The sequence below is a fragment of the Heterocephalus glaber genome, unplaced genomic scaffold (assembly GCF_053883595.1).
Source record: "Heterocephalus glaber isolate CG9 unplaced genomic scaffold, H.glaber_assembly_v1.0 deba00001463, whole genome shotgun sequence".
NCBI lineage: Eukaryota > Metazoa > Chordata > Mammalia > Rodentia > Bathyergidae > Heterocephalus > Heterocephalus glaber.
Window position 1 is genome coordinate 1115008 of NW_028258310.1, and position 23902 is coordinate 1138909.

A 23902-nucleotide genomic window follows, 5' to 3' on the forward strand; every position below is an offset into this window, starting at 1 on the left:
CTAGTGTTGCACACCTTTCCTTGTGCTTTACTGGCTATTTATCATCTTCTTGTGTCTACTTTTTAATTGGGCTGTCTATTAATGAGCTGTAAGAGTTCTTTATATATTCTGGCCATAGATTATATGTATTATAAATATGTTCTGGTTAAGGACTACTTTTCATTTTCTTAATGATGTCTTTTAAAGTTCTAAATTTTGATGGAATCTCATTTATCAACTTTTTCTTTTATACATCATGTTTTTTGTATCCTAGGAAATTCTTGCCTACTCTAAATTCATGAACATTTTCCCTTATAATTTCTTCTTAAAGTTTTATAGTTTTAGGCTTTCATATTTAAGTTCATAGATCCTTTCAAGTTATTTTTATCTATGGAAATAAAGGGTTGAGGTTAATTTTTTACATACGGATACCAGGTGTTCTAGTATCATTTGTTGAAAACATTATCTTTTCCTCTGCTCTTGTTGAGTTTATGTTCTATAAAATGTTAATGTTAAATAATCTTTCAAAAATCAGTAGATCATATATGTATGGTTCTATTTCTAGATTCTCTGTTTTATTCCATTGATCTATATGTCTTTCCTTACACCAACATTCCTTTGATTACTGTACCTTTAGAGGAGGTCTTAAATTGGGTAATAAATGTCTTCCAACACTGTTATTTTTTTCTTTTTACTTTTCCAGGTCCTTTGTACTCCTACATAACTTTTAACTTTCAATATCCAATTCTTCATTTACAGCAAATATACATAGACCTGAATTTTTATATATACCTTGTGTTTTCTAATCCTATTAAATTCACATACAAGTTCTACTGGCTCCTAGAGATTTCTTAGATGATCATTTCATCTACATATAAAGATTTTACTTCCACCTTGCCAATCCTATCCTAATTGTGTCATTTTATTGCCAGACTATTTTGATTTGGGTCTATGTTTCAAAGTTTAATGGACAGATGAAGAGTAGGTATAGCTGCCCTTGTTCCCCAGCTTAGGGAGAAAACATTGTATCTTCTCCATTCATATAAGGCGTTTTTGCTGGAAGTATGGAGTACATGGCTTCTCTGTTGAGAACGTTCTGTTCTACTTCTAGTCTCTTGATAGCTTTTACCATGAACAGCTGTAGAATTTAGTCCATTACTTTTTCTGCTACTACTGACAGGATCATGTGGCTTTTTCCTTTCCTCTGTTAAAATGATGACCTTTGGGGGTGGATCTTCCAATGCTGAACCAACACTGCCATCCCTATAATAAAACCACTTTCAATAGGGAAGGGTGGAGGGGTGAAGGGCGCACAGGTAATGGGGAAAAAATAAGAACCAAGATACATCATGTACAGGAACAAGCACCCAATGATAAATGTAAACGTATTGTATACCTAAAATGTACCAATAGAAGAATTTAAGCAAAAAAACAAAAAAAACACAACCACTTTCTACATACTGCCAGATCTGGCTTCTAATTGTTTGTTTTGTTAAACAAATTTTTATCTATGTTCATACTTTTTTCTTCTATTATCTTTATTCAGTTTTAGGATTAGCACAATGTTGATTTCCTAAAATGAGGGGCGAAGTCTTCCTTCTTTTTTCTGCTTTAAATGTTTGATATAACTCATCAGTTAAAATATATATGAACCTGTTGTTGTCATATAGCTAGGTTTTCAAGCTAGGAATATAGTTTCTTTAATAGGTGCTATTCAAATTTTATATTTCTTCCAGAGTCAGTTTCATTAATTTGTCTTCCAAGGTACTTCATAGAAGTTGTCAAATATATTTCAAAAAATATTTTTGTAATATGTTTTCTAGATCCTTTTAAATTCTGTAAAATCTGTGGTAATGTCCTCTAAATCTCGATATTATAATTTTTAAAAATGTATAATTGATATTGCATAATAGGAAGAAAAAATCTAAAGGAGCAGGGGAAGTGGGAGGAGTAGAGGGAAGGAAAGAAGGGAAAAGAAAAAATATGAGAAAAGGAAAAAAATGGAAAGAAAGTCTTTGTAAATAGGGAAAGGTGGAGGGGGTGAAGGGAGGGCAGGGGAATGGGGAAAAAATAAGAACCAAGATACGTCATGTACAGGTACATGATCCGAATGATAAATGTAACTGTATTTTATACCAAAAATGTACCAATAAACTTAATGGAAAACTTTTGTAGAAAATTGGTTTTAAGATTGTGAATGTTTGACAGGGAGCTGCAGGAGTAAGCAGTTATAATTAGGAGTGATGGAAAGGGAGCCCCACATTGTCTTATATAATAGGAGCCCTGTTTTATGATCATATTATGAAACTTTGAAGAAAGGACTTTTCAGCCATGGTGTGTTGTATAGATTGCATATCTGCTTCAGACTCCACAAAGAAACATTCAGAAGATGAGTGTGGTGCTGGTGTGTTCCTTGTGTTTGCTGTTTTCCCCCCGCACTGTGAGATACATAAACCTCAAGACAACCCCACCCAGCAGTTTGATCCCCTCAAAGCTAGTTTGTAGTGTTTTCTGTTTACTGTTGTCCCCTGATGCTGACATGCTTATTCTTGACCTTTCTAGCAAACTGTCCCACCAGCCAGTGCTGCTGTTCCTCAGGGATCCATACGTCTTGCCTGCAGCCAACGGTAATCAAACCTGTCATCTGCTAACAGCTCTTTACTGATCTGACCCTGTACCACATAAACCACGTTTTTAATACAGGTCTAACAGAGTGACATTGGTCCAAGGCTTAATAATCTGCCAATAAACCAGTGCTCTCAGTGTAAGAGACATTTAGAGTTTTAATTGGGGCCAGCCTTTCAGCAGGAAATGTAATTTTTCTTTCTCTCTTACCAGGCCATTTTGAATTAGAGTAAGAAGCAGTAAGATAGGAAGGTATTTATTGCCTAATTTTTTGGTGGTGTTATTTGGGCTGTTGTTTGTTTTTATCCAGATGCCAGGCTTCAAATTTAAGGCTCTAGTCCTTCTGAAACATGTTTTTTCTCAAAATATATATTGCAGTTGTATCTCCATTTTCGTTTAGATTGTAGCATCTTTGACAACCAAGTATATATGTATTTTTAAGGTTGCATATTTTAAATATAGTTAATTTATTTAAGTATAACTTAGTATGTTAGCCTTGTTTCCTTTCTCTGTTCGAAAAAAAGTTCTGGTCCCTCAGAGTCCCTTTCAGAGTGCTGTCTTGGGCAGCTCTCTCTGAGTACATCCTCAGACATTATCTCAGTTTCTTAACAACTCTTTGAAATAGGCAGGGCAGATAGAATCATTGGTCAAGTGAAAAAATTAGGACTCTGAGAGGTCCTTGACTTGATTTGATTGCTCATGGACCTCTTGTTGCCTGAGTTCTCCTGTGGTTTTTGCAGAAAGTAATTTTCAGCCATTGTTTCTGAGAGTCACTAAATAGCATACCAACTAGATGGCAATAGACGAATGATTCATTTAAACTGTGCCTTGTTTCTGACAGCAAATTTCTGTCACCATCAAGAGAAGGGGAACTGTTGTCTGTAGCAAAGGCGCTCACACTTGGATCACCCCATAGCTATCAGCTGAAAGAAGAGTGGCCAGGACAGCCCCATTCTTCTGAGTGGCTGTCCCGGTACCTGGCCAGGCAAGCGGCCTTTCTGTAAAGTCCATACTGTTCCTCCTGTGAAGTCTTTTCAGTGAGGAAGAGTTGCCTCTCTTAAGCACTTGCTTCCCATGATTAATGCATATATATATATATATATATATATATATATATGCTACAATACTATATTTATAAAATATTCATAATATAACCTAGTCTAGATTAAGTAGACAGTTTTGTAAAATATTATTATCTTTTACAAATGGCTCTATAAGTACTTTTTCAGGATGTTATTTATTCAGATATTTCATGCACTTGACCAAAATTCCTGCAGAAATACAGAGAATGGAATGATTACTGTTGACAAGAATACCCAAGGTACTTAATGGAAGAGGGGAGATATTTTATGACTCTTCACTCTACTTCATCCAGCTTAATAAGCAGCTCCCACCAAATGCCACCACATAACTGGCTTGACAGCCAAGAACTGGAGGAGCCTTCTGGGGAAAAAAAAATCAGGGAAAACATGTGGAGCTAGAAAGAGTAAGAAGTACGCATTGATGATAGCATGGGCACGTGGACGAAGAATTGCAAAATGTAGGGTTCCCCTAGGAGAGTAATGGAAATGATGAGTTGGTAGATAGACGGAACCAGGTATGAGAGGGGCAGTCACCACATCTGTTTTCTTGGAATTTTAGCCAGCCCAGATTCATAAATCAAATTTTTGTTGTCTTAGAAATTTTATCCTAATGATCTATTCTTGCAAACATTTAGCACTTAACTTAAAGAGAAACTTCACTTATATCACATTTTTGTGTTGGGTCTCTTAGCAAGATGCTGAGGTTATTATTCCAGAGAATACTGAATATGGAGATATTTTCATAGATACACTGATCCCTACAAAGTCAGAGGAGTATCTACCTTTAAAGTTCTGACATTTAAATATTATCTTCTTATAAAATATTAACAATGAAACATCCTTTTAGCTTTTAACATCAGGGGCCAAAGACTTTTTGTCCCTCTTACCAGATTGAAAACCATGTACTTTTGACCTTAGTTTTGATTTTTCTGGGAAATTCAAAAGAACTCTTTGAAAGGTTCTCCATGGCCTCTTACGTGGCCGAGCCCTCTGGATGGATTTGTTCTTCATCTTCTTTACCCTCTCATCAGCATTAGACGTGTTGGCCGCATTCCCCTCCTCTAACCCATCTCCGGTGGCTTTGCCATTTCCGTCCTGAGCAGCTCACCTGAAGGCTGTATAGACCCTCTCACTCCACTGTTTTAATAATCTCCTCCTTGCTCATGGTCTTGCACACCCCATATCCAAAGCTGAGGCATGAAGAGTATTTCCACCTAGTATGAGGTTCCTGTGGTATGCCCCAACGTATGTTTCTACTAAGATCTCACACAGTTGGGCCCACCACCGTTGAATTCTTTCTGGGATTCACGTGCCAACCACCTTTCCCTCACACAACACCTGCTGCTGCTTCTCCTTGAATGTTCTGGTCTGCACACATAGTTGTCTTTCTCAGTTCCCAGGCCTTATGCCGAATGATGCAGCTCCAGAAGCTTTTGCCAACGCCCCCTCTAATGGAGCTTTCGAGAGCCCCTCCTTCACCTGTTTACTCTTTTTTCTGGTTTGCAATAAACATTCATTAAAAGATTAAAACCAATAAAACGTATACCCTAAATCATATTCTTTCTCATCATCTCTCAGGGTAAACAAGAACAAGGACAGTGTTCTGAGTAATTCCAGCAGTAATGGACCTTGTATTAAATCAGGCATGCCATGAAGCCAAAATCCAAAGTGTAAAATGGAGGGAAGGCCAGGCGTGGCAGACAAACTAGATAGCCAGAGATGAATGCCATGCCTATAATTGCAGCACTCCAGGAGGCTGAGGCACAGAAGTCGCAAGTTTAAGCCAAAGCTGGGCAATATAATGACGTAGCAGGACTGTTTCAGAATAAAAAATAGCTAGCATGTGGGTTCTATAGCATAGCCCAAGACTATCACTTATATTTACAATAAAGAAGTACTTGATACCTAATCATATCTGGTACTTCCTGTATGCCAAGCCCAGGCCTCTGAACCTGGTTTCCCTCATCAGTATAAAGTAGGTATTGTTAGGAAGTCCACCTTGCAATTGAAGAAAAGAGGGCACAGAGAAGTTAAAAAACTCACAGTCATAAAGCTATTAAGTAGTTCTCGGGAACACAGTGGCCTTTTACTAAATATTTGTTGAGGTAAACTTGTCACTGTGTTTACTTACTTGACTTCTCATTTGGTGAGTCTCAGGGGACCTCAAACTACACAAGTCCAAAGCTGAATTATCATCTGGTTCCCTCTCATTCCGCCATCACCCTGTGGTTGTGCAAGGCAGAGGCTCCCTTGCCTTCTTCCTCCCCTTTGCTCACTGTTTGCATCAAATCCATCCTCAGAACCCACCCTCTTTTCTGCATGCAACACCACACTATCCTCGAGCAGCCTGGTAACTGAAGTGCTCTTGTGTTTGCTTCAGATGTGCTTCAGTCCATTCTTGGAGTGGCAGCCAGGGTTAGCTTTTTAAAACACAATCTTTTCCTGTCTCACTCTGCTTAAAATCCCTCAACAACTTCTCAGTATATTTCAAGTAAAGCCAAACTTCCGGCTGGTTCTAACCCAGGTGTGACTTGGTTTCCCCTCCCCTGCCCCCGCCTCCTCCTGCCTCCTCCTTGCCACAGAGCTCCCACTTAGGACTCTGTGCCCACCAGGGTGCCCTCTGCCTTCCTGTTAGCGCCCCACCTCAGCTTGTCCTCCCGGCAGCCTCCCTACCTTCCTCAGTGAGGCCTAATACCCTCGGACATGGTTTTTACATAGTAGGTACTTTATAGAGGATGGATTAATAAACATTATTTCTTTTCTATAAAATATAAGATTACTGAATTTCCTTGTATAATAACTATACTTATTTAAAGTGCTCAGCTTTAGCATAGTTCCTGGGTATAATTATGTACAGATTGACATTTAGAACAAACAGCTGAACCATGAGACAAATTGGTTCTCATTCAAGCAATCCATTCATATTTTACCTGTTCTGATAACTGGCATGTGGCACAACATACTGTGCACCTCTGGTTTCCCTTTGTGTCTCCTACACAAAAGCAGCTGATTTTTCAAATTTGACAGGATGGCTTTTGTTGGAAATTTGCCCTTTAAAGTTAGGAAGACAGACCCCCATCTTTCCGCCCTCTGGAAGCCAGTGTAATAGAACAAGTACACGCAAGACAACTTTGAACTAAGCACTGCTGTAAACCACAATGGAAAAACTGCTGCGAAGTATTCCCAGTAGAAATCTTGGAATTCCTTCAAGTATATTGAGATTTTGTTAGAAATTGAATTGCCAGTGTAATCCATCTTCCATGTGAGAAAACATTCAGATAAAGAGCTGGGGCCTAGCAGTATTAACCATTAGAACATCCCTTCAATCGATAAGCTACAAATCTGGCCATGCATTCCTGTAGTGCCTGGTGGTAGCAAGAGCAGCTCTTGGCTGCAGCAGCATGAGTGATGGCATGTCGTGAACAAGGCAAACTGCACGGCGGTGCGGATTCCTCACTTACGGAGGCCTTAGCTCATTAAATTCTGCTGAATGCAATTATATTTTATTGATGCACAAAAGAGAATCAGTTTTCCTTTTGTTTTTCAGATTTTCCAGATGTGGTTATTGAAGGAGTGCTCCGCGGGATATTTTACCCTCATCTGCAGCCCAGGTAGAAACCCTACATGGCTCAAAGAAGCTGAAGCAGGTTTCAAAGTCGTAGTCAAGGAAATCGAAATCTACCAAATTAACCTAAACTCTATGACATAACAGCTGTAGCTAGTGGTAAAATTCAGTCCCAGCTTAATTCAGGGCAGGGACATTTCCATTAGAATGGTGCTTTTAAAAATAGAAACTGAACCAGGGCGATGATCAGGTTAAAGCCAAGTGTTTAAGTAGAACATTGCTGCCAACTTGGAAACCCATGAGGAAGAGGCCATGGTAGATTCCTGGGAGTACCAACTGTAACACAGCGAAGGTACTCTCTGCTTCACTGCACCATTTTCTAATGGAAAACCATATCCTGAATTATACTAGGCTGATCAACTTGGCTCACTTTTTTGTTCAAATCTCTTCACACACTGATCTTTGTACATGAGATTTTCTCAGCCAGTGATGGTACATTCTAAAGTACTGGCAACCAGAAGTGTAACCCAGAAGCACTGCTAAGTGCAAGTAAGAAACCAAACTGGAAGTTACATTATATTGACAATACTGTGGCATTTAAAATCATGATTTGCATTACAGTGAAGTTGTGTCACACCTTGGGGTTAGCCTCTGACGTCAGCAATAAGATGAAATGGGCATTAGGAAGACCCTAGCCTTGGAAAGGCACTGGGCTAGAAGCCTGTACATCACCCCATCAAGACTTTCCTCTCATGTTGGAGCCAGGAGGGTTTCTTTGAAGACCAAGTGACATTGCTGGTGTTTTTAGAGGCCATTTTGTATAAAGAGCACATCCTTTCAAACACTAGAATCACACTTAGCCCTGCAAGATGGTCGCTGGTGACAGGCAGGTGTGAGCTGACCACAATGGAAGAAAGCAGATGGACCTTGCAAGGACCTCACTCTCTGAGGAGGGCCAGGGGCTGCAGCGTGTCGCACTGTTTTCCTTTTCACTGACCTCATGTTTGATTTAATGAAGTTTAAATGTGTATATAACTCCACTGAACATCGTAGCAACATTAGTTATTTTGGGTAGTAAAGGATAAAAGCATATATACTACCTATATGTATGTGCTATATGTGGGCATTTCATCGAATACTAATTAATAGCCTGTTTATGGTTACTAGTTTTAACAAGTTTCTGTGTGGGAGAAAAATATTTAAAATTGTAACTAATAACTAAGTCATTTTTTATTACAATCTGAATATACAGGTTTAAAGGCTGCTGCAAACTTAAAGATTATGTTTTGTGATAGATTATGTCACTACATGTTGGAAATAAGAACTGAGTAATGAGGTGTTCTCAACCAAAAATGACAATATTCAACCATTAGCAATATTTTTGAAATGTTTTTATGTTACTTGCTATTTTGAGTTAAATAAAAACAGGCAACAAGAAATATTGGAAGTTGTCTTCTCGAAATTTAATGGAAATAAGGGTTGTGTCTCCCTTTTCACATATGCACACAAACATAAAACTCACATCTTCACATAGACATTTACTTCTGACCTGACAGGGTGTTACATTAACTCATCTATTTTTTAATTCATCCATTATTAAGCTAACAGATACTCATTAAATATTCAATGATTTACTAGGATAAGAATTTTAAAATAAGTAACAACCAAGCATGGAACACTGCTCAAGAAATCTTTTTTGAGAACTAAAGTACTTTCTTAGCAATGACTTTCATTTTTATATTAAGTTTTTTGTTTTTTGTTTTCGGCAATTCTGAACAAATTTAATGAGAAAGTCATGACAGGCCTGAGGAAGCTGGACAGTTGGGCCACTGAGAAATGGGGTGAAGGAAGATTGCCGAGTATTCCCAGTTGTTGCCTTCAGACGAAACTGGTCGTGTTCAGAGTGGTATGGCCGTAGACTTAGTTGTCACCTTCAAATGGTGGAGTCATTGACTGATGCTACATTGTGCAGCTGGTGGCAGAAAGAGAGTCGAGCTTTCCTGCTGAAGTAGGCAACCCCCGCCCCCCCGCTCGCCTTCCCGGGAAGGAAGCCCTCTCTCAGCCGCGTCGGGGACCATAGCTGGGCTGGGATCTGGAGGGGCAGCAGGATTCTTGCCTGTTCTTTCAGTCCCCCAGGCACCCACACCACAGGAAACACCAGGTCCCCTTCAAACCCATCTCGAGAAAACTGGAATGCTGGGAGTGGCCTAGAGGGACCCAGGAAGAATGTGGTTTCTAAGCCCCCTCCCAGTGTGGAAAATATTACGCTTTTATATTTAAGTTTTTAGCGTATAATTTAATCAGTTGGGATCCTTGCAGGAACTAGAAACCACTGGAGGTCTTTTAAGCATAAAGGGCTGTGTATTCAAAGCTGAATGCTTACAATGCCCATCGGAAGGACAAGAGGAGGGAACTGCTCTTCAGAAAGCCTTAGAGGTCCACATAACCTGCCAGGGAGCCCCAGCCTGTGCCTTACACAGGAACTCAGTGAGTCAGAAGCTGCTAAACAGCACCGTGCAGACCGGGGAACAGCAAGGGGAGCAAGAAGAACTGGGTTGCTGTAACTGCCTCAAAGGAGCACCCAGGAAGCCAGCCGCTGGGCACTGAGACAAAGTGTTCAGCAGCCACACCAGTGCCATAGCTGCCGCCCACACCATGGTCTTGCTGCCTCCAGCAACCACCACCCAAAGCAGCAAGAAGCTATATTCACTCACCTCCACTTCTCATCAAAGTACAAGGTGTCATCGAAAAATATGGCAAATGTTTAAATTTTTAAAAATGTATTACAGTAAAAAACACATTGCCAAGCACAATGGGATAAGTGTGTTCTCGGCAAGGAAGATTAACAGCATTGTGTCTTCTACTCAGTTCTGTAGATGTGTAAACATTCACTGTGTCTTTTGAGCACCTCTTGTGCATCAGCTACAGAAGCTTGCGCCCATACCCCACTGCAAGAGTCTGGGAAGGAGCTGATAGCCTTCTTGTCACAGCTCAGGAAGGAACACTGGAAAGATGATAGAATATAGTTCCATGGTTGAAAATTTAACGAAAAACATAAAAAGGTACATAAAAAAGATTCTTCTGTTTCTCATGTATCCAGATCCTCTCCCACAGGCAGTGCTGTACTTAGTTTATGTGTGTAGCACTCTGAAGGCTGTTTCAGCCATGTGCAAGCAAATATGCATTTAACATGCACATGTTCCATGTATCCCTCTTTTACAAACACAGCAGCATACAATACTCATTTTTTTAAACCTATTTCCATTTAATGATACATTTGGGCAATCTTTCCATATAGTACATTAAGTGCTTTCCTCTTCACAGTTGCATAGATCTGCTACAATATATGTGACTAGTCCCATACTAATGGATATTTGTTTCTATTTTCTATTATAAAAAATGCCACAGACAATAATTTTGTGTGTACATGTAAATGACTATAAATCACATATTTTATTAATTTCATAAATCTAAAGTCAAACTATAAAAACTTTTATTAAAAACTCTGGCTGACAGATGTGTAAGCACACATTTACATTATTTCTAGTATCTTCTTGTGAGTTTCTTAGGGGGTAGTTGCCCAAAGCTGCTCCACAGACAGTGCATGCACAAGTCTGGCCAGCGTCATTCACATGGAATACAGGGTGAAAGGCATCCCCGAGTCGTGCTTGGAATCTGCCCTTGGGAGAGTAACAGAAAACTAGTTTATTCAAAGCAGGATTCATAGGCAATAGAGAAGTAGAGAGAAGAAACCAGAAGAAAGAAAAGAAAAAGACTTATCATTTATTATTATTGTCAGCCCACCTCCTGGCTTGAATAGTTTTGGACTTGGTGTTTTGCATGAGCCATCTCCAGCGCTGTTTAGGCTGAGCTCTCTCTTGTCCATCCAGTCTCTGGCCACCTGTGTCCTTCCTCTTGGTGTCCTCCTGTTTCACAGAATCAGCCACGAGCGCATGTTGAGTAATACTACAACCATTGCTGCTTGGGAAATCCTGCAGAAACAAACTCATGTCAGCTAGTGTAGAAATCTCATAATCACAATTTGGAGGAATAATCACATTTCAGAAACAACAAATGGCTTTCATCTTTTTGTTAACTTCAATCACTTGAGAGTGGCTCCCTAATGTGCTGTGGTAAGAAAGATTCTGGTATACTTCTGAGGATGGTTACTATTAAAAAAGCAGAAAATAGCAAATGTCAACAAGGATATGGAGAAATTAGAACCCTGAATGTCCGGGGGAAATGTAAATAGATGCAGCCCCTGGAAAACAGCATGATGATTCTTCAGAAAGCAAAAAATAGCATTATCATGTGATCCAGTAATTCCACTTCTGGATGCACACCCAAAAGAAGTGAAAGGAGCTCAGACTGACATTTGTACATCTGTGTTCATAGCAGCCTTATTCACAGAAGCTGAAGTATAGAAACAACTCAATGTCAATCAATGGAGAATGGACAGAAGGAAGCAACATGGGTGAACCTGGAAGACATGTTAAGTAAGATAGGCCAGTCACAAAAGGCCAAGTACTGTATGATTACATTTATGTGGGTTGCCGAGAGAAGTCAAACTTACAGAGATAGAAAATGGAATGGTTTTGCCAGGGGCTGGGAAAGGGGAAAGATGGAGGGTTGGTTCGTGGGTCTTGGGTGAAGAAGATGGCAAAGTTCCAGAGATAATGGCGATGGTTGCCCACTGCTGTGAATGTGCTTGAGGTTCTGTGTGCTAAAACATGGCTAAAATGACCAATGTCAGTCATGTATATTTTACCTCAGTAAAAGTGACTTCAAAAAGGGTTTTGAGTGGGTGCAGGCTCAGTGAGTGGGGTGTAGTAACCAGTGCTTTCAGCTCTGACTGTAGGAGTTTTGGCACATCTGCCAGTTGCTAATCTCATTTCCCTAGCAACTTTGAAGACTGTGAAATAATAGTTCTAAGTTAGAGCTGTGCCTCCGAATCAGTTAGGGTTCTCAATCAATAATCTGGGCTGGGGCTTGTCTTGGGTAGTTAGAAACACGGCTGGGTTGATTCCAATACCTTGACAGTCTGATGGCCTGATGGAGAGTCTCTTTCTTTCCTCCTTCCTCCCTCCCTCCCCCTGCCCCCTGTCTCTGTTTTTCTGACTCTTTCTTGCTTTCTTTCTTTTGAAATGGTGTCTTGCTGTGTTGCCCAGGCTGATCTCTACCTCTCGGGCTCAAGTGATCCTCCCTCAGCCTCCCAAGTGCTAGAACTACAGGCATCCTCTACTGCACCAGACTGATTCATTTATTGACTTGTAACTGCCTCAGCATCCACTACCAAAAAAACCCCTCTTCAGTCAGGATATTACCCATGGCCACAGGAACGGACTGTACACAATGGGCAAGTCACATATTCGCCCAGCCACTCAGCAAGACTCATTTGCACTCCTTCATTGGATTAAGGCACTGTGGTAGTGGTCTAAAGAACAGAGACATGGTCCTTGTTTTTCTTGAATTTTCAGCCATTTGCTAGGGAGTGTCTTTATTTTACTGAATTGGATAAAAACTTCAATCTGTCTACTCCCCTGGGAAGTCATCATCATCATCTTGGCTTTGTTTTGTTTTTGTCCTTGATGATAATTATAGATTTTAAATACAGCCATGGAAACTCAGGAAAGTAGCAGCCACTAACTCCAAACTAACACGCCTGCAGTTTTGTTTCCATCCTGCAGATGCACATGGACAGACTTCGTACTACAAAGGCAAGTGGCATTTCCTTTTGCCTGAGGAGGGTAATACATCCAAAGCCATAGCAGTACACGTCATTTACTAGAGAAAAAAATTTGCTCCCTAAGAGTATGATTGTAAATCTGACCTAAATTGTGGACCATTTTCTGCCCTCAAGTGTAGTGGCAATCTCAGTGACATCGAAGGTGTGCCTAGATGAGATACTCCATAATTTACATACTGAGCGTCTCCTGGGTGTCACATGTGTCCGGCCAGGGTTTTATATACTTTATCCCATTAATTACACTATGAGGCTGAGTGTAGTGCCCAGTGCATTAGAGAAGAAGCTGAAGATCAGAGATTCACGGTAATAAAAAGTAGCTCATTGGGCTGGGGATTTAGCTCTGGTTTCACCACCTGCTGTGCAAGTGCAAGGACCCGAGTTTGATCCCCGGTACCAAAAAAAAAAAGTGGCTAACATGATTGAGCACCAAGTGGGGCCCAAAGGCCCTGGGCTAGCTCCTATTCACAACTGTATCATCAAAGCCTCACAGCATTTTGAATGAGGTGTGTTATTACTGCACTTTATAATAAGAAAAGCAAAACCAGGGTGGTGAAATAGCTTGACCAAAGCCACCAGTTCATAAAGGGCATTGGGATCTGAACTTTTCATCTGCAGAGCTCAAGCTAATCTACTTCCCAGACAGCGTCACATTAGAATTGTCTGGATTTATGTGCAGTCTTAATGAGATGTAAATATGCAAATCGGAAGAAGGTAGTATAATAGTTGCTCACATTTATGCACTAGCTGATTGAATACAAAATATTTTGCCTCCCTTGATTAAACCACACTCTATGCTAGCAGCACCCGCTTCCTGCTCTCTCTGCTTCCATTTTTTACTACAATCTATTCTTGACCCAAAAGCCAGAGTGATCTTTAAAATGCCCCTCAGATCATGTTACTTGCTCACCATCCAGTACTTTCCATTCCCACTTTGAGCAAAATGTAACTCCTGCCACCCTCTCCAAGTTCGTTGGTATACCTTTTGTTGATAATGGTAGCCTTTTCGTTCCCTGAATGTGCCAACTTTTCTCTCTGAAATAAATGCCTGTAAGTCTCTCCAAGTGAATGAGCCAGTTGGAAGATTACATCCTGCGGCGTCGTGACACCCTGGGCAGTGGCATTTGAAGCACAGTTCCTGGGCCAGAAAATAAGCATCACCCAGATGTTCCTCAGAAACACAAATTCCTGCTCCCCTGCCACCCCAGACTCAGATCGGGACACTCAGACCAGCCACCCAGGTGATTCTGAGGCACTACCAAGTTTGACAACCCCATTCCCGGGGCATATCAGATCATTTTCACATCTCATTTTTTAAAGTTTTAAATGTTTTTTAATTTAAAAAAAATTCTAGGAGGAGCAGGCACAAAACAGAACTGCGAGGCGGCTACTACAAAGACCTTTATCACAAGAGTCTGAGTGGGTATCAGGATGATTGGACAAAACCAGTGAAGTATCTTTTTTCATTTTCTACTTTCATTTATGGAATACCCCTGCCACAATGTTGTTAAAACCATTTCTCCCAGCGACCTAAATTTCAAACATACAGAATTGAAAGAATCGTACAGGTAAACACAAATAACAATTTCTTAGATTCAACAATTTTATGTAGTGCAAACATGCACTAATAAAACTTTTTAAATCTTTCACATTTTGTCCTCTTTATCTGTGATGTTTGTTTGCTTTGATTGCTGAGCTGCATGAAAGTAAGTTGGAGATTTCTTGACAGTTCACCCCCAAATAAGGACAACCTCTCACTAACTATAAAGTCATTGTCACTAGGAAATTAACTCATTTGTAAATACCAAAATCTCAGCCTTATTAAAATCTTCCTACCCAATAGATATTTTTTTCTTTTTTTCTAGAAAAAATATTTATTGGTACATTTTAGGCATACATAATCATCGCAGGGAATTTGCACCTGTACATGATACATCTAGCCTTTTTTTCTCATCCCCCCATGAACCCTCCCTCCCTATGTACAAAGAGTTTATTTCCATGTTTTCTTTCTATTTCTTTTTCTTGTCCCCTTCTTTCCTTTCTCCCTCTCTCTTTCCTTGTTCCCCTTCCCATTTGAACATTTTTGTCCCATTTCCCAATATCTATACCTTTTAGTCCTTATTTCCACTTCCGATTTTTCACACCAGAGAAATGATGTATTTAAACATGTGTATCCAATTTATTTCACTTAAGAGTGTGGTCTCAAGGTCCATCCATTTAGCTGTAAATGTCTGAAGCTCACCCTTCTTTACCACAGAGTAGTACTCCATTGTATAAAAATCACATCTTTATCAATTAGCTATTACAAATTGTGTTGCTATGAACATGGGTGTGCATATATCGCTGTAGTATGATGCTTTTAATTCTTTTGGGAAGATACCAAGAAAGAGAATAGCTGGGTCAAAAAGAATCTCTAGTTTTAGTTTTTTGAGAAATCTCCACACTGATTTCCACAATGGTGGAAATCCCACCAACAGTGAAGAAGGGTTCCTTTACCCCAAAGATCCTCCAGCATTTGTTATTCGTTAATTTCTTGATAACAGCCATTATTTCTGGAGTGAGATGGAATCTCAGCATTGTTTTAATTTCCATTTCTCAAATGACCAGTGATGTTGAACATTTTTTTTCATGTATTTATTTGCCATTTCTACTTCTTCATCTGAGAAATGTCTATTCATTTCAGATGCCCACTTTTGGATTGGGTCTTTAAATTTGGGGGAGGATCTAATTTTTCTGAGTTCTTTATATATTCTAAAGAGTAGTCTTTTGTCTGATGAATAGCTGGTAAAAAAATTTTCCCACTCTGTGGGTTGTCTCTTCACTCTGTTGGTGGTTTCTCTTACTGTGCAAAAGCTTTTCAATAAGATAAGGTCCCAATTGTTCATTCTTTGTAGTATTTCCCATGAAGTCTGGGTTTTGTTCATGAAGTCTTTGCCTACTCCTGTGTCCTCAAGCATTCTACCTATTCTATCTTCCAGCAGATTTAGTATTTCTGTTTTAATATTTTTTTGTTTTAATATTTAAATCTTAGATCCATTTTGATTTTTAGTTTAGTTCATGATGAAAGATGTGTCCTTGTGAAGCAGATGCAGTGCCACTGAGGTAAATGGTCCCATTTAGCTCACCAAGTGAGCTAAATGGTGGTCCCAGCCCACCAAGAATTGCTTTTCCTATTCTAGGTCTCTCCTACTTCCAAATGAATTTTAAGATTGTTTTTTCTAATTCTGTGAGATATTCTGTTGGAATTTTGATTGGGATTGCATTAAATCTGTATAACAATTTTGGAAGTATAGCCATTTTCACTATATTGGTTCTTCCTATCCAAGAACAAGGTATATCTTTCCATTTTCTGGTATCCTTTTTGATCTCCTTTTTCAGAGTACTGTAGTTTGCAATGTAAAGGTCTTTTAGGCTTAGGGTTAGGGTTCTTAGATTGATTCCTAGGGTTTTTTTTGGGGGGGGGATGTTATTGTGAAAGGTGTTGTTTCCCTAATTTCTCTCTCAGTGAGTTATTCATTCATGTACAGGAAAGTATTAATTTTTGAGTGTTGACTTTGTATCCAGCTACGCTACTGAATTTGGTTATGAAATCTAAAAGTCTTTCAGTGGAGTTTTTGGGGTCTTCTTTTCAGAGTATCATGTCATCTGCAAATAATGATAGTTTAACTTCTTCCTTTCCTATCCCTATTCCTTTTATTTCTTTATCTTGTCTAATTGCTCTGGCTAATTATTCCATAACTGTATTGAATAAGAGAGGACATCCTTGTCTTATTCCTGATTTTAGAGTGAAAGCTTTCATTTTTTGTCCATTTAGTATGATGTTAGCTGTTGGTTTGTTATAGATGGCTTTTATGAGATTGAGGTAAAGACCATCCATACCGATTTTCTCTAGAGTTTTTATCATGAATGAGTGTTGGACCTTGTCAAACACTTTTTCTGCGTCTATTGAGATGATCATATGGTTTTTGTCCTTGGCTCTGTTAATATACTGTATTGTATTTATTGATTTATGTATGTTGAACCATCCCTGCATCCCTAGGATAAATCCTACTTGGTCATAGTGTATGACCTTCTTGATGACTTGCTGCATTCTGTTTGCCAGTATTTTATTGAGGATTTTTGTATCTATGTTCATTAGGAAGATTGGCCTGTAGTTCTCTTTTTTGGTTGGATCCTTCTGTTTTTGGTATCAGGGTAATGCATGCTTCCAGGATTGAATTTGGGAGTATTTCTTCCCTTTCAATTTCATTAAAGACTTTGAAAAATAGCAGCATTGAGTCTCCATTGCATTTTCTGCTGATTTTTGTAATTCTCTCCCTCGTATGAGCTTTGGGCTTGACTTGCTTTTCTTTTTCTAGAAGCTTGAGGTTCAACATTAGTTTGTTCATTTGAGCCTGCTGTTTTCCTGATACAGGTATTCATTGCTATAAATTTCCCTCATAGGACTGCTTTCATTGTATCCCCAGAATTCCAGTATGTTGTATTGTCATTATCATTTAACTGTAGAAACCATCTGATTTATTAATTTCATCTGTGACCCACTGGTTGTTTAGGAGGGTGTTATTTAATTTCCATGTGTTTATGAAGTTCTTGTGGTTTCTTTTGGCACTGATTTCCAATTTCATTGCACTGTGGTCTGATAATATGCACGGTATAATTTCAATTTCTTTGCATGTACTTAAGCATGTTCTGTGAGGTAGGATGCAATCTATTTTGGAGAACATCCTGTGTGCAGCCTGAAAAGAATGTGCATTCTGATGTTGTGGGGTGGAACATTCTGTAGACATCTACTAAGTCCATTTGTTCAAAAGTTTGGTTGAGATCTATCATTGTTGATTTTTTTGTCTAGTTGATCTATTTGTGACAGTGGAGTATTGAGGTCTCCCATTACAACTGTGTTAGTGCTTATATGATTTTTCATGTCAGTTAATATTTGTTTTATACAGCTGGATGCACTGCTATTTGGTGCATTTATATTTATAATTGTTATCTCTTCCTCTTGTATTGTTCCCTTTATAAGTATGTAGTCCAATAAATATTTTAAATTGGTAAAAGCAATATTATGCACTTATCATCACATAAACTTTTGTACCTGGTTATCATGGTAATTTTTCCTCATCCACAGAAGATAATGTCATGTCTTTCTAAATCCTTGCTATCTCACTAAATTTGCTCCTGAGTAAACTAGAATCCTTGTCATTCTAGAACTTACAGAAGAATGTGATACTGGCTGGATGAATTCCCAGTTTGTAATATAAATGTCTCAAGTGTTATGGAGGAGAACTGAAAGAGTCCACTTAGATACAAGGGAGATGATTTAGATTTGGGCAGATGAGGAAACTTCTCTGAGGTAGTGACCCTGAAATTGACCACTTCAGGATGGTGGAGGAACTGGCCAGGGAAGGAAGAGAAAGGATGCTGCAGTGACATTGGCAGGTTCCAAAGCCCTGAATCAGAAGACAACTTTCATCCAGGTCCTGAAAAAAATCTGAAAGTGTGAAAGGTGGGGAGTGGTTCAGGTTGGTGAGACGGGCAGGAATCAGACCCCAGCACCCTCTTCATGAGGTAGTGTTCACAAGTTTGGCTCAAAGCCAATGTGCAATGGGAAGCCACAGATGGATTTTTTGAACCAGAGGGCTATGATCTATTTTCTAATATGTATGTATTTATTAGGCATAAGTTTTAAAAACCTAACCAGCTCACAGGCATTAGCAAATAATATGCAATTTCAAGTAATGTATCACAGTTGATCTGATTGATTTTTACAAAGATCAGGGAGGCTGCTTGTGAGGAAAGGACTGCTGCCAGGTGTGCAGCAGACTGCTGGGGACCACTTGCATAATCTAGGTAGTCATGACCTGGTGTCAGGCAGGTGTAGACAGGATGAGGTGCCGATACTCACAGTGTCTCACGCGCCTACCTGTGAGCTTCCAGATGGACTTGAGTGTGAGAGATAAAGGGAAGGCAGAAAGAAGTCAGGATGAGTTCTGGCCTGAACAACCCTGTGAACATCGGTGCTATGTATTCAGGGGCTGAGAGTAGATGGTGGGGACGTGTCTTCAGAGAGCACCAGGTACTTGGTGAAATCCTCCTAGGGCTATCCCTTCCTCCAGTTCAGACACACTGATTCCCCATTTACTAGGATGTCTGCAGCCACCTGCAAGCAAAACTAGAACAATACTGACCCACCAGCATGAGGAAACGGGCCTAGATTTTTACTATCATGATAGATTTGTGTTGAACCTTGCCAGCTTTTTGCCCAGTTCCCTGGGTTCAGGAACATGCTCTGTAGTCAGGAAAAAAGCACGGAGAGCAAACAAATGAACGTTGTCAAAGTGCATCCTATTGCAGCGCCAGGCTGCTCTCACCCTTGGCCATTCCCTTCTCTTTTGCCAAGCTACTTCTATCAAGCCCTTCAAACCTCAACTTGAAAAATAAATGGAAGGTTTGTTTAAAAAAAAAAAAAAAACCTTTGAAAAATAGTAGAAACAGTTGAAAGACAAATACATTTGCCAATCTTTCGGGTCAGGAGAGATTATAATACCTCATAGTATAAATCTTGATGTATTCTTTCTGGCCACTGATTCTGAACATACTGAGGATCAGTTAGGTGTAAAACATGATGTGGTGATAAGAGTAGGAACAAAGTCTACTCCTTGCCCTAGAGGAGCGCCCATTGCGAGGAGGACAAGGAGTTGCCCAGGCAGTGAGATTTGGGCCTGGGGATGAGGCAGCTTCTAGTGCTGGCCTCCACAGGGGCCACACAGAGTACAAGGGACCCCAGGTAGAGGGCAGCTGGAACCAGGCACGGAGCCAGTCCAGGAGTCCCCAAGTCTTATAAGACAGCTCTATGTTAAGGCCAATAGGGTTAAACTGAGGTTTCAGTTTCTCCACTCCAGGCTGGCCAGTCATGGTGGTCACTGTGGCTCCTGGTATGACTATCAGGAGATCCATCTTTTGAGACCAGCTGAAAGAAAAAGGTTCAAGTTTGCAAAGAGAGATATCTACCCAGGTAAAAAGGTATAAGATTTACTAGTAAGACAGAAGGGGACCAAAGTCGTAAAGGTCCAGGGTGCTGCAGGAAGAAAGTCTTTTGCACTCTGCAAAGTTAGTAAAACTTCAAAGTAGGTAAAGAAGGGTTTTGGATATGTTGAGTCCTCCAAATCTGTGACTCCCTAACATTCTGCTTTAACTAGAGGCGGGACAAAAATTCCATTACTGGATTTTTGAATGCATTTTGTTTTGTCTCTTGTCACATAGACCTTTTATTCTTCTGACACAATTCCTGTGATGAGTGGCTATAATTCTGCATTAATGCCAGCTGTTTTTCCACCACTCCAATATATCAGGAAAACTAGCAAGTCCTGGAGTAGGCTATATCACACCTAAAACTCACTCTTGGCCAAACTCTTAAATCCACAAGATGAACTACAGACTTACATAAAAGCTGTTATGTACTTAATAGCATCACAATTTTCCACTACAAATACTGTTTTTATTCTCTTTAATTTGAAAAAAAAGTGCCTTGACGGGTCTTTGAATTTCCAAGCCTTGTAGATCAAAGATTTCTTCAGCTGTCTGAATTATAAGAATGTTAAAAAACAAAGACAAATCCTTTCCTGCTATAAAATCCTCGCCATGTTTTTGTCTTTATGTAACTCAAAACGGCTGAACTGAAATAACATGGTGAGTTTTGTTCAAAATCTAAAACTTCATCTCAAATGAAGTAATTGATAATTCCAAAAGTGTCACTATTCTGACCCAAGAATAAATTTTATTGAATTCTCAGTTGATGATCCAGAAAATTGCCAACTAGCACTTGTAAGAGAATAAAATATATTATGGCTAAGGATGCCAAAATGTTTTAAATTGTTTTTTAAAATGATTTAAGACTAAATTGTAATAATGTGGGCTTGGTGATGGTATTTTTCCTGATTCCATTCTAGCCCACAGCTAGTTCTTTTTGTAACATGATCTGCAAAACAGTGAATTGCTTATTTTGAAAGATTTTGCAGAAAAAAAATTAAGACTATAAAGAGCAACATTCCCCACTTTGATAGTCATCAATTTGCTAACGTTTCAGTCTGAGGCCTGACATTCAGTGTATAAGAAACAAATTCCTTCTAGCAGGGGTTGCATTAGCTCGTCGGTCATCTGGCATCAGACATAATTGGCCACCTGTGCACCAGTGGCCTCAGAATTTTAGCACTTCTAAAATGAGTTAATTTTGCTGTCTCTGGAGACATATTTATTAAATCATAGATAGCCAATGTGGTGGAAGGTGCATGTCCTTGTGGAGGGGGTGGCACACGACACCTATTGTGCTTTCTGACATAGGAGACTGAAGGCACTTCTGTATGAAGTCATTTGTCTCCAATGTCTTCCTGTGTTGCCTTTATTTAAAATTTGTCTTCTAATTACAAAAATAAAATGCACCCTACAAAAATTGAGAGCCTGTAAAAAGTGTAACATATTAAAGAGTAACAAGATCCACCATTTGCATTGCCTTTGTGTGAATCTACATTTTGTTACATTTCCTTTGAGACTGTATTTACATAACTGCAGTCCTGCTGTACACAGAATTTCTACTTTTTGTTTAAAATGGACATTTTCTCATGTTACTCTAAGTTTTGTAATGTTAATCTTAATGAGTGTATACTGCTCTATGATAAGATGTATGCCCTAAAACCTTTATGGGATTCAGGTTGCTTCTGTTATCTTGCTATCAAAATTCTACCCCTCACATCTTTATACATAAAACATTTTCAATATTGCTGTATTAGATAAAAGACTTTAGGTTGCAAGTCAAAGGAAATCAATTTGCTCTGGCTTAAGCATCAAAGGAGCTGGATCAGCTTGTGTAGTGAAAAACTAGGAGTACACTGACTAGACACCTCCAGATAGAGGGGCTAAATGGTGTCTTCAGGAGTCCATCGTTTTTCTCTTCTATACCAGCTTCCTTCTTTGGTGATTTCATTCTTAACCCATCTCCTTTACATCCTCTTGCAGAAAGACAGCTGCTCTTTCTCAGTAATTCCAGCAGAAGTCCCACAGTTGAGGCTCATTAGCATGACTGAGGTCAAAAACTCAGGCCTGAGCTGGTCCCTGTGAACAAGGTGAGGGAAAGGCCTGCGGGCCCAGTGGACACTCCTGCCTCTTCCACCCACCCAGCTCTGTGCACCTCCTGCCTGCCCTTCGTTGAGGGCCACTGCTCCTGTTCTCTTTGCCTTTCTTCTCCATGTATCTTCAAGGATTACTGATCTCTCACTCCCTTCAGTCCCCACTCAGAAGCTTGTCCTGGCCACACTTCATTTGCTCTCTGCTTTTCCTGGTCTACTTTTCCTCACAGACTCCTTACTACCTGATGTTCTGTTACAGGTTCATGTTTTATGTGATGTGTTTGAATGGTCTGTCTGCTTTCCTGGAAGCACAAGAGCTGATACTATTTGTAGCTCTATCCTGCCCTTGATAAATAAATACCAAATGAGTTAATGAAAGACTTCACCAGGCCAAGGGTCTTCCTAACTATAGGGTCAGCCCACCTATGACAAGAAGTGTTGAAGGAATGCTGTGATTCTCTGAAAGAAAAAAAATAGTTAATCAAGCAGCCATAACCAGACCGAGGAGCCAGTATGCTAAGCTGACTGAGACAGTGGTGTCCATTACAGCATGGGTTGCTTCTTAAGACAATCCTGGGAGTAGAAACAGTAAGGAAAAGTTTGGGTTTGCTGCTAACTGCTGCTTCCATGTTAGCGCACTACAAAAATCCTCCTGATAGCAGACAAAATCATCTTCTTGAAATGTATAACACACTGTCTCTTCTGAATTTGAAGACTGATGACTCCCAGTCACCACTAGAGCGAACACAAAAATCCTTGCCCTGGCATCCAGGCCCCAGCTGATCAGCCCAGCTGACCTCACCCCCTCATGCTGTCTAATCCTTCACATACCAGGCTCCAATGCACTAGCTTCTGCTCTACCCTGGAATCCAGGTCTTACCTCGGGAGCCTCATATGCCCTCTTCTTGCTGCCTAGGAGGTCATCCTCAAAGGTCTTATCTGGCCCCTCTAATTTTCCTTCAGCCTAAGCTGCTCAGCCTCCCCAGCACACAGAGGTGTATTGTCTTCAACAGCTCTTACTACCATTTTTATTTGTTTTCTTGTTTATCCTCCCTCTTCCCTACTAGAATGTCAGCTTCATCCAGCCCTTTTCTCTCTGCTCATTGTTATATCCCCAAAACTCAAACTAGGACTGGGTACATCTAAGACCTTCAATGATGGGTTTTTTTTGGTATTGGGGATCAAAATCAGGACCTTGCTCTTATGAGGCAGGTGGCGGCACCACTGAGCTAAATCCCCAGCCCTTTAATAAATTTTTTTGAAAAGAAATAAACACTTTGTTCTCCAAGAGGATGGTGGTAATTTACGCCTCTTACCAGTGGCAGGAATGCCCACTTTCAATGCCTGTTGAGGCAATTTTCTCAGAGTACAATTCAAAAGAGGTGTTTCTTGGATGCTCATTGTGTATATGCTGGAGGACAGGCCAGGCCATCTTCTTCCCATCTGAACAGAGCTCAGCACTCTCTCCAGCCAGCAAGGTCACATCAAGGCCCCGAGGACTACACTTTCCCATCTTAACTCCCTCTATGTACACGAGTAAAAGATTTCTTTCCTCTGCTGCTGGCTCAGGGGAGCTTTCTAAAACTGCTATAGGAAGTAAAAATTAATAACTGATTTACGTACTTGGGATATAGATGAGCATGGTTTTTGTGCCTTCCCATCCCAAATTGTCCAGCTGAGTTAGTATTTTGATTTGTAGAACTTTCTCTGATCTGTTCATTGTTATCATTAGAGTGTATTTAATCTTGTATATTTTTGAAGATCTTTAAAGTCTTACAAAAAGAGCTGC

At 39.9% G+C, this 23902-nt stretch overlaps 1 protein-coding gene and 1 pseudogene across 5 annotated transcripts in view; one reads left to right on the forward strand and one right to left on the reverse strand.

Moving 5' to 3' along the window:
* Snx24 (sorting nexin 24) overlaps positions 1-8690 on the forward strand; it is a 196279-nt gene extending 187589 nt beyond the window's left edge. For 4 of the 5 annotated variants that reach the window (XM_013075756.3, XM_087180517.1, XM_013075757.3 and 1 more), the window contains 3 exons: positions 2542-2606; positions 7234-7297; positions 7873-8690. In XM_013075756.3, coding sequence (XP_012931210.1) covers positions 2542-2606; positions 7234-7297; positions 7873-7906 — 163 coding nt within the window. In that variant the 3' untranslated portion in view covers positions 7907-8690. Of the gene's footprint in view, positions 1-2541; positions 2607-7233 lie in introns of all 5 variants that reach the window. The other variant, XM_004854482.3, reaches the window with a different exon arrangement.
* A 494-nt stretch (positions 8691-9184) lies between these two features.
* On the reverse strand, positions 9185-9429 carry LOC147826633 (uncharacterized protein C17orf114 pseudogene; annotated as a pseudogene).
* Between the last annotated feature and the right edge of the window lie 14473 nt (positions 9430-23902).